At 46.0% G+C, this 11218-nt stretch overlaps 2 protein-coding genes across 2 annotated transcripts in view; one reads left to right on the top strand and one right to left on the bottom strand.

The window, feature by feature from the left end:
- Positions 1–5713: 5713 nt before the first annotated feature.
- LOC309332512 (A.superbus venom factor 1-like) overlaps positions 5714–11218 on the top strand; it is a 64731-nt gene continuing 59226 nt past the window's right edge. Inside the window, exons 1-2 of the mRNA XM_081845745.1 lie at positions 5714–5842; positions 6493–6685. Coding sequence (XP_081701871.1) covers positions 5772–5842; positions 6493–6685 — 264 coding nt within the window. The 5' untranslated portion in view covers positions 5714–5771. The remainder of the gene's footprint in view (positions 5843–6492; positions 6686–11218) is intronic.
- On the bottom strand, positions 7160–11209 carry LOC309332677 (myb/SANT-like DNA-binding domain-containing protein 4; the record flags this gene model as incomplete). The annotated part of the gene is given in 4 exon segments (XM_081845795.1): positions 7160–7327; positions 7329–7619; positions 7623–7789; positions 11200–11209. Coding segments are annotated over 4 exon segments (636 nt in total).

The following is an 11218-nucleotide window of genomic DNA, read 5'->3' as shown; positions in this document are numbered from 1 at the left end:
CCCGCCTTCCCCGGGCGAGGAAAGGGAGGCCGCGCCGCGCTCGGAGCGCAGCCTGTTGGTAACTTAGGAAGGCGATTAGAGAGCGAAATCGCGGAGGAGGAGCGGACGAGCCCGAGAGCTCCGCGGATGCTCCGCGCCTAGAGACAGCTGCGCGCCAGAGTGGGGCGCTATAGGCTTCATGCCTTGCTTGGGAGGGTTCCCGGATTATTTGGTTGGCGCTGGGGAAACAGGATCCTGCGCTAGCTTGTTGTTGTTATACTTAACAACAACAACAGTTTCATTAATTAAATGTATATTGTCTCCCTGCTTATTTAACTTATATGCAGAATTCATCATGCGAAAGGCTGGGCTGGATGAATCCCAAACCGGAATTAAGATTGTCGGAAGAAATATCAACAACCTCAGATATGCAGATGACACAACCTTGATGGCAGAAAGTGAGGAGGAATTAAAGAACCTTTTAATGAGGGTGAAAGAGGAGAGCGCAAAATATGGTCTGAAGCTCAACATCAAAAAAACGAAGATCATGGCCACTGGGCCCATCACCTCCTGGCAAATAGAAGGGGAAGAAATGGAGGCAGTGATAGATTTTACTTTCTTGGGCTCCATGATCACTGCAGATGGTGACAGCAGCCACGAAATTAAGAGACGCCTGCTTCTTGGGAGAAAGGCGATGGCAAACCTAGACAGCATTTTAAAAAGCAGAGACATCACATTGCCAACAAAGGTCCGTATAAGTTAAAGCTATGGTTTCCCCAGTAGCGATGTATGGAAGTGAGAGCTGGACCATAAAAAAGGCTGATCGCCAAAGAATTGATGCTTTTGAATTATGGTGCTGGAGGAGATTCTTGAGAGTCCCATGGACTGCAAGAAGATCAAACCTATCCTTTCTGAAGGAAATCAGCCCTGAGTGCTCACTGGAAGGACAGATCCGGAAGCTGAGGCTCCAATACCTTGGCCACCTCATGAGAAGAGAAGACTCCCTGGAAAAGATCCTGATGTTGGGAAAGTTTGAGGGCACAAGGAGAAGAGGACGACAGAGGACGAGATGGTTGGATAGTGTTCTTGAAGCTACCAGCATGAGTTTGAGCAAACTGCGGGAGGCAGTGGAAGACAGGAGTGCCTTGCGTGCTCTGGTCCATGGGGTCACAAAGAGTCGGACACAACTAAACGACTAAACAACAACAACAACAACACTGCTCTTCATCCGAGGATCACAGGGTGCCTAACAGTATAAAAACACAACAATACATAGCATAATTGCAGACAAAACAATGCCCCCCCCCATTTTAAATGCCATAGATGTTTAATCAGAGTGTTTTTGCCTGGTGCCTAAAGGTGTATAATGAAGGTGCCAGTCAAACATCCCTGGGGAGGGCATTCCACAAATGGAGCCACAGCAAAAAAGGCCCCTTCTTGTGTTGCTGACCTCGGGACCTATGGTGGAGGAGACACAAGGAAAAGGATCTTATCAGTTCATATGATATTTTTTTTACTCCTTAATCTGGAGTAGTTATTTTGATGATACATTTTTGTATGACTTTTCTAGTAGAGACAACTAGGAATGTGACCTAGGGAGAGCTTGTGAGAGCCAGCTAGAAAGACCCACCCCTGCCTTAGAACCATTGTAAAATTATCACTCATTTTTTCTCTGGCAGTGCTCTTGTGCCTTTAAAAGGTGCATCACAGGCAGGAACTGAACAGGTGCCACTTTCCAGGGATAACAAAATTGTTATTGCTATTATTATCTTTCCTCCCAAAATAGCCCAGGGCAGCAGACGCACAAGCAAAAATAATAATTTCAATGCAGATGCAGACTGGGAAAGAGTTCTGCTTAAAAGATTTGTTATAATATGACTTTCTTGCTTTTGAGTCCTAATACTACATCCACAACATCACCGAGTGTCGTGGAGATTCTTGCTGTGATAAAGCTGCATTTAGGATTCATCTGAGGGATCCAGAAACAGAAGATCAGGAGAAGGAAATGCGTCTTGTGAACACAAGATGCTACTGCTGCTAGATGCAGATAGGTTCTAGTTCTGCAAAATAGGGGAGTGCCTTTATTTAATTTATACACTTCCTTTCCTCCAATGAGCTAAGGGCAGTTTACATGGTACCCCATAATAATAATAATAATAATAATAATAATAATAATAATAATTTATTTTTTGTACCCTGCCCATCTGGCTGGGTCTCCCCAGCCACTCTGGGCGGCTTCCAACAAAGATTAAAAATACATTAAAATGTCATTCTCACAACCATTTTCCATGACAGATGAGGCTGAGAAACTGTGAATGGCCCAAGATTTCTCAGCAAGCGTCACAGCCAAACAATCAGTCAGAAGCTGGAGACAGGAGGTCAGTAATAAAACTGCCACACGCAAGATGGAGCAAGCTTGTTTCCTCTGGCTCTGGAGGGTAGGATTCAGAGATTCCAACTAAACATACGAGGGGGAAACGTTCTGACAGTAAGGGCTGATCGACAGTGAAACGGTCTCCCTTGGCAGGTTGTGGATTCTCCTTCCTTGGAGGTTTTCAAATGGAGGTTGGACAGTCATCTGTCATGGATGCTTTCGCTGAGATTCTTGCATTGCACTAGAGGACCTTTGGGGTCCCTTCCAACTCTATGATTCTATGACAACACCCAGTGTCAGTGCTGACATCACTTACGCATCCCTCAGGGCATGCTATGTGTCGTGTGCATGCCACACAGCTTGCACAAGTGACATCAGTACCCCCTGCAGTGTGTGCACATGGCCACTGTGGAATTTTGAGCCTCCTCAAAAATTTTGGAGGGGCCTTGTTGCCCTTCCTGGCACCCCTGCCACTGGTTTCTTCAAAATACCTGTGATGCTTTCTGACTCTCACTTGCAGCCCCTATCACCACCAGTCATTTCTCACCCAGTACAGTGGTACCTCAGGTTAAGAACTTACTGTAATTTGTTCTGGAGGTCTGTTCTTAACCTGAAACTGCTCTTAACCTGAAGCACCACTGTAGCTAATGGGGCCTCCTGCTGCTACCGCGCTGCCGGAGCACGATTTCTGTTCTCATCCTGAAGCAAAGTTCTTAACCCGAAGCACTATTTCTGGGTTAGCGGAGTCTGTAACCTGAAGCGTATATAATCCGAGGTACCACTGTATTAGGGCATTTGCTTTTGAGTTAACTAAACTGCATATTTGACCTAGTAAACATGCAGACATGTTGCGACAATGTCTTTGGAGATTGTCCAGGTTCCATTTCTATCCAGACCTGTTACTGGAAGCCAGCTGATAACCAGGCTTTCCCAATTAACTCTTTATTTGGTTGTTTATGCCCATTTTATTGAGCAAAAGTCATCATAACCATACCCGTATTTCTCTACTCTGAATTACCTCCTCCTCAAGTTTCTTTCTCTGTTCAGGGATAGAGATAATGTGACACTTCAGATGTTGTTGGACTCAGGGAACAGGGAACTGTAAATGCTTTCGGTTGTACTGTGATGGAGCACGCGTGAAAGACTACCGTATTTTTCCGTGTATAAGACTATATTTTTCCTTCAATTTTTGAAGTTTAAAATAAGGGGTCGTCTTATACACGGATAGTGAATACAGTGGTACCTCAGGTTAAGAACTTAATTCATTCCGGAGGTCCGTTGTTAACCTGAAACTGTTCTTAACCTGAAGCACCACTTTAGCTAACGGGGCCTCCTGTTGCCGCTGTTCTCATCATGAAGCAAAGTTTTTAACCCGAGGTAATATTTCTGGGTTAGTTGAGTATGTAACCTGAAGCGTATGTAACCCAAGGTAACACTGTAGTGCAGTTTCTTAATTTTGAGTCCCAGAAAATAGGGGGCGTCTTATACCTGGGGAAGTCATATACACAGAAAAATATGGTATATTTGAGTGACAGTGGCATGCATGGGACCACACCTTTTCTGTGACATATCTATGGTGTCTTGATGATGCTTCTGGAAATGTATTATGGGAAACTTTGGGAAACTTTAAAATACTGATGTAACCATTGTTCAGGGCTTCGGGCTTCTCTTTGTGGTAGCAAGAAGTCTTGTCACAGCAATAAAGATCAGGTCTACAGGTGGCTGTTTTGCTTCTATCTCCTGGCTGAAGTCTTTTGCTTGTGACCCTTGACCTGAACCTAGGGGAGCCAAGGTTAGGCAATTGTGGGGTGCTCCAAGGACTCCCTTATACAACTCTCATTGGCCCCAGGCAACATAACTGTCATATTCCAAGTGGATCTCCACAGAGCTTAGGGGCTCAGACCCAGGAGGTATAAGTCTCTCACCAACATCCTCACCAACAAGGGTAGAGTTGCAGTGCGCAGCACACCGAACAAACCAAGACCAGGCACAGAGAATCAGGTACAAAATATGACCTAGAGACCAGAGCAGACAACAGTCCAAGGTCATTATCACAGGGGGCTCAGCAAGGAAGATCACAAATCAGGAAACAGACGCTTGTACTATTTCCCGCAACTGGAGGGCTCAAGAAAGCTGCTGGTAGAGTTTCATGGGTTGCGTACCCATGAGTAGAGGCCACTTAACCATGACCCTCACAACGACCCTGGGGTGACAGAGGAGGTATGGGAAATCTTTAGCCCACCAGATGTTGTCAAGAGTGTGTGCAGGAGCCAGACCCTGTGACCAGTAGGGCTTCGCAGGACTGGAGAGGCAAGGTGCGGCTGCACAGGTGAGGCCACTAGGTAACTCACTGGACCTGGTGGCAAGAGCAGGGAAGGGATATAAGGTCAGCAATTCCCTTCGGCTTCCTGCTTTGCAGCATTTGGCTTCTTGACTCCTTGCTTCCTGATCCTCGAACCCTTGACTCCTGGTTTCCTGACCCTCGGACTTTTGGCTTCTTGACTCCTGGTTTCCGGACTCCCGTTCCTGCTCCCACCCCGCCATCTTGCCCCCGGTCCCGACATCCTCAGCTGGGGCTTCAACCGCCCATAAACTGGACCATGACAGATGTTGAACTACAATTCCTATCCATCTCAGCATGCATAGCCATTGGCAAGAGGTGATAGAAACTGTATTTCAGTAGTATCAGGAGGGTCAGGGGTTCCTCACACCTGACACAGAGGCCTGCTGTGTCACTGTCCAGCCTGGAACTAGACATTATGTCACCAGCATTCTGGTGGGCTGAGGGGTTCTTTAGGAGGCCTCTGAGGACTGTGTGTCTGGCACCAGTTCAGGGTTAAGCATGACAATAGCCAATGGTCAGGGGTAATCGGGTGGGCACCATCCCCATTGATTTTCCCTCCTAGATGTGTCGGTACAATGTGGATAGTGGAAAGCAGCGAAAAGCATTTTTAGAACACAGATAACAATGTGACATCTAGTAAAGAAAACCTCAGTAAAATAATTGACTGATAACTGGTCACAAAGCCAGAAAAGAGGGAGGGATTGCCAACCTTCTTAGACCAGGGGACAAAATTTGAATTTTGAGAGCATACTGCAGATGGCATTCACAAAACAGCTGCCCTGGGGAGGCCTGGCATAACACAAAATGAGAGAGAATGCAATTATTGCTGCTTCCCCTTGACTGCCATCATGAATGACCTGTTTCGGGAGAGGCACAGGTTTTTAAAAACACACAGATAAATCCTTGTGGTTTTTGACAGGCTTGCTAGTTTATTTTGAAATTGCCAGGTTGCTCCAACTCCTCCCCATTTACTGATTAAACATGGAGAGATTGCAAAAGGGCAATGGCTTGGAAGGGGGCTCAGAGGATAAATACTGAGACGGTAGCTTGCCCCTCCTGTTCCTCCAGATCACCATGGAGGGGACTGCTCTCTACCTGGTGGCTGCCCTCTTGGTCTCTTTCCCGACTTCTTCTCACAGCCAAATGTAAGTACAGGTTAGATTTCAGCAGTTCACACCAGCACCACATTTCTTAAGAAGTGGGGTACAAGCCCCACTTCTTTCAATGGTGCTCATTTCCATGTAGACACAGTTAGAATCAATGTCTTGGTGATGGGTCAATAGCCACTTCATTCATTCTGTCTTTAAGGTGCCGCAAAACTTTGTTTTTGCTACAAAATAAGGCCTCTGACTAAAGTAACGGGGGGGGGGGAGGAGTGTGCTTTAAAAGGGACAAAGATGCCACAAGACAAACATATTTCAACACCCATGGGGGGCACCAGGGGTGCCAACTTGAATAGAATATTGGGGAGGCCCCACATGACATGGTGAACACACACCATTTGAAGGCCAATGCCCATTAACTTGGGGGTCCTGGCACCCTCAAATATCTTATGGAGAGGTGAAGCCCCCTCGGCCCCTAGGAGTTGGCTCCTATGGGGGGCCATGCAAATGGGTCCTCAGAAGTGGTGGGCAATGATTAACAGTAGCAGAACTGCAAACAACTGCAAACGGTGAAATCCATTGCGCAAGGAGTGCCCACAACACATCCTGGCAGATGCAGCATGGAGAGGCTGTCATATGACATTTAAATGCACCAAACAAACTCACTACTGTGAGCTTTTTCTCCTCTGTAGCTACTCCCTCATCACCCCAAGCGTCCTGCGGGTAGAGACCGAAGAGACGATTGTGGTGGAGGCTCATGGGGCCAACTTTGACGCAGAGGTCACCGTCTCTGTCCATGACTTCCCACAGAAGAGAAACACCCTGTACATGGTCAAAACTCGCATAGAGCCAGCAAGTGGCATGATGGTGACCCCAACCATAAAGGTGGGTGCAGAGCGACGATTAGGGAGGGATGATGACATTTTGTGCGCTTCAGTCCTATACATGCACAAATCATGCTGCAGTCCTATACACACTGAACCTGGTAGAACACAGTACTACCAGCATAGGACTGCACTGTGTGTCAGTTATTTTGGGGGTGTCTGTGTGTGCTTATAAGGGACACGGGTGGTGCTGTGGTCTAAACCACAGAGCCTAGGTGTGGCATTAGTACGGAGCCCCCGGTCATCTCACGGACTATTGACCCGTACACCACTAATCCGTTGCCACCAACCAGGTCCTCCCTGGTAAAATCACTTCAGTCTCAGTCAGCTATTCAATTCATAAAGAAGAGTGTATTTTATTTCAGACTTGGAGGCTGTAATAGTTTTGTTTTAACTATTACAGCCTTCCAAACAGTGTTCCTCTTTACTTTCTTAGTCTTATGTTCCTCTCTCTATCTCTGCTACCACCCCACATTCACGGACCAACTGCCCTGTCTATTACCAACTGCCTTTTCCCAACCAGCCAACCCAGTTGCTGTTTCTCTAACTCCAGCTTCTGTTTTTCAAGGCTAATCAACAGATGAGAATCTTCATAGGCCAGCCTAGCTTGATCAGAGCTTAGATTGCCAAACCCTTCGATATAGAGTGAAATCAGGAAAGTCACTTTCCTTTTTAGAATCTGGCAACACTGAGGACAGAATCTCTTCTTCTTCCTCAATAGGAAATTCAAAACTCTGTGGATCCTCCTCCCCTTCTTCCACTTTTATTTCTGTTAATGATGCACCTGCTTCTCCGAAGTCTGTAATATTCTGCCATTCAAAACCAGCTTCAGTTGGAAACCCAATTTTCTCATCAATATCTTCGTTGAGAGAATCATCCAAATCAGATGATGGAAGGTGAAAGCCAGCACCCACAAGCTTTATGTTGGTCTTAAGTCACTTCCGTTTCTTAAGGGCCCTCCAATCGAGGTATCGTCTTTTGACTTCTGTTCCCGTCCTTTGCTCTCCTTCACCAACAGCATTAACACATTCTGCTATCTCCTCCCAAGCCTTCCGCTTCATCTCATTAATGGTTGCTTCTGTAACTGTTTCCCCACTTGCTGGCTCTAGGCCAGTGTTTCCCAACCTTGGGCCTCCAGCTGTTTTTGGACTACAACTCCCATCATCCCTAGCTAGCAAGACTAGTGGTCAGGGATGATGGGAATTGTAGTTCAAAAACAGCTGGAGGCCCAAGGTTGGGAAACACTGCTCTAGGCAAGGGCCCTATCAGGTCCAGTCCTAACCGTTGAAAAGGGGTTGATATGATAGGCAAGGGGCACAATTTGGCTTTTGTTTTGTCTTGCCTGGTGCCTTTTCTCTGACATATGTCACTGGCTTGACAGTATTGTTTTATTTGCTTCCCCATTCCTGGCCAATAAAAATTTTGAGCCACTCTCCGTTTTGTACGTGTAATACCATATGCGCTCCAAATACACTGTTGTGAGCATGCTGCAGGATTTTGCCTCGGTATTCATGTGGGATTACTAATTGTCTTTTCACTTCTTCACCCCCCCTGCATGGTGGGTCAAGGATTTCTCGATATAAAAGGTCCTTGTTCAAACAAAACCGTTCTGGGCACTCAGGAGTTAACGGCCTCTCCGACTCGGCTGCCTCAAAGTACATTTGTAACTCAGTGTCTTCTTTTTGCTTTTTGGCAAAACTTGGGGTTTGACTTTTAGTCAAAGGAAATAAAAAGGTGTCTTTTCTTTCCTCACACTGATCATTCCCTTGCTGTCCTTCAGCATTGTCTGACTCTGCTACTGTATCCACCCCCTCAGGCTTGGGTGACTGTGGACTCCCTTTTGCTCTGGTAACTAGGAAAGCACTCTGCACATGTTCTAAAATGTCCCAACCAATGAGCACAGGGGCGGGAATTTCTTCCGAAAGGGCTACCTGCTGCCCAATTTTTGAACCTGACATCTATTTCTGCCACCTTTAGGATCTCTGCTTGTTTCGAAATTCCTTTTAATTTCATTACTTTTCCTGGGATTATGGCCTCATCCCTGATTATTTCCGGGTGGACTATGGTGACTTGCGATCCCGTGTCCTTTAACCCGAGATATCTTTTCCCGTCTATCCAGATATACTCTCCAGCGTTCTTTAACAAGAGATTATCTTGTTGTATCACATAACAATGCACGACTTCGGCCTCTACTTCCTCAGCAGGCTCGGGCCTAGTTGGCATTTCTGTTTCCTTGACAACCTGACTAGTTGGGCCCTGCTCCACACACTGGATACTGTACAATATGTCTGTTTCTGTGTGGTGCTATAACTAGATGTTTCTTTTCCTGGTTTACAATCAAAACTTTTATGCCCTAACTTTCCACATCTCCAACATGAAATGTCTTTAGGTCCTGCATAACTTGTTTTATTGACTTTTCCCTCAGAAAACTCTGTATGGGTGTGTGCCTTCTCATGTGGGCATTTTGATGAGGGCTGCTTCTCTCATCGGTTTCTGAGGTAAACTTTTCTTTGGTTTGCTGAAATTTATTTTTGTTTGTTACTTGTCCTATACATTTTTGCCAACTTAGATAGATAATAATAATAATAATAATAATAAATTTTATTTATATCCCGCCCTCCCCAGCCGAAGCCGGGCTCAGGGCGGCTAACAACAATCAACAATCAAACAATCAGATATTCACACATTCTAAAAATATTACATTATAAAAATCAATTAAAATCAAATTAATGGCAACTAATTAAGCAAGATTCTAAGCAGGTTGCCAGAGGAGGGAGTCAGGCTGCGCCCTGACCAAAGGCCTGGTGGAACAACTCTGTCTTGCAGGCCCTGCGGAAGGCTGTCAGGTCCCGCAGGGCCCTAGTCTCTTGTGACAGAGCGTTCCACCAGATTGGAGCCGCAGCCGAGAAGGCCCTGGCTCTAGTTGAGGCCAGCCTAACCTAAAGATAGATTCTTTATTGTCATTACACAAGTGCAACATTGCACAGTGCAACGAAATTGGATGCCATCCCTTAAAAAAACAACAAAAGCAAAACAGCAACAACAACCAAACAAACCACATTCCAGCCACACCCACACCCACACCCATCAAACTTCCAGGTCACACTATCGAGTTACAGCATTCAAAAAGGCCACAGCTCTTGGATAGAAACTATTTTTCAGTCTATTTGTCCTTGACTTGATGTTTCTATATCTCCTGCCAGAAGGCAGTAGTGCAAACAGACTGTATCCCGGGTGAGATGAATCCTGCAGGATGTTGTTTGCTTTCCTAAGACAACGGGAACCGTACAGTTCTTCCAAAGATGGGAGAGGATGACCAATAATCCTTTGGGCTGTGGTTATGACCTTCTGGAGCACCTTCTTCTCCCTAGCTGTACAACTGGAGAACCAAGCACAAATACAGTATGTGAGAATGCTCTCTATGGAGCCTCGGTAGAAGGACACCAGCAGTTTCTCACTCAGATTGTTCTTCTTTAAAAGTCTGAGGAAATAAATTCTCTGCTGAGCCTTCTTCACCAGAGCAGTGGTATTTGCGCTCCAAGTCATGCCCTGATCGATAGTCACTCCCAAAAACCTGAATTCCGCCACCCTCTCCACCCGTTCCCCGTTGATATACAAGGGCTGAATGACCGCCTTTTTTGTCCTGTAATCCACCACCAATTCCTTGGTCTTAGCTGTATTAAGAGCCAGATTGTTCTCTCCACACCAAACACAGAGCCGCTCCACCTCGTCCCGATAGGCGGACTCATCCCCTCCTGAAATGAGCCCCACCACCGTAGTGTCATCAGCAAACTTGATGATTTTGTTGCTGGAATAGATGGCTGTACAGTCATACGTGTAGAGAGTAAAGAGCAGGGGACTCAACACACAACCCTGTGGTGAGCCGGTGTTAAGGCTAAGGGCTTTGGACATATGTGACCCTACTCTAACCCTCTGAGAACGTTCTGACAAAAAATCCAAAACCCAGAGACAGGTGGAGTTGGAGAGTCCAATCGCCTCTAGCTTGGACACCAGTCTATGGGGGAGGATAGTGTTAAAAGCAGAGCTAAAATCCACAAACAGCAGCCTCACATAACTCCCCGGCTGCTCCAGATGGGACAGAGCAGCATGGAGAGTGGTGGTGATAGCGTCTTCTGTGGATCTATTTGCCCTGTATGCAAACTGGTAGTTGTCAAAAATTGGTGGAAGACAGGAAATAATGTGACGGCGCACCAGTTTCTCAAAACACTTCATGATGATTGGAGTCAGTGCAACTGGTCTGTAGTCATTCAAACTACTGATAGTGGGTTTTTTAGGCAGAGGAACAATAGTTGACGACTTCAGGCAGGGGGTTAAACACCACTGGTACACCATTGAAGAATAATTATTTCTTTTAAATCCACATCTTATTTTTTTAAACCAACATTACAAAAAACAGTGCACTTTCGCAACCTGAATGTGCTGTTTCCCCCACCCCAGTCTTATAAGAATTCTGTGAAGTTTTACTAGGCTGAGAATTAGCAACTGGTCACCTACTGAGCTCCATTACTGAGCA

Source organism: Podarcis erhardii (genome assembly GCF_964252035.2).
Source record: "Podarcis erhardii genome assembly, chromosome: 17".
NCBI lineage: Eukaryota > Metazoa > Chordata > Lepidosauria > Squamata > Lacertidae > Podarcis > Podarcis erhardii.
The sequence above is the reverse complement of the archived record's forward strand: the minus strand, read 5'-3'. Positions and strand labels throughout refer to the sequence as shown.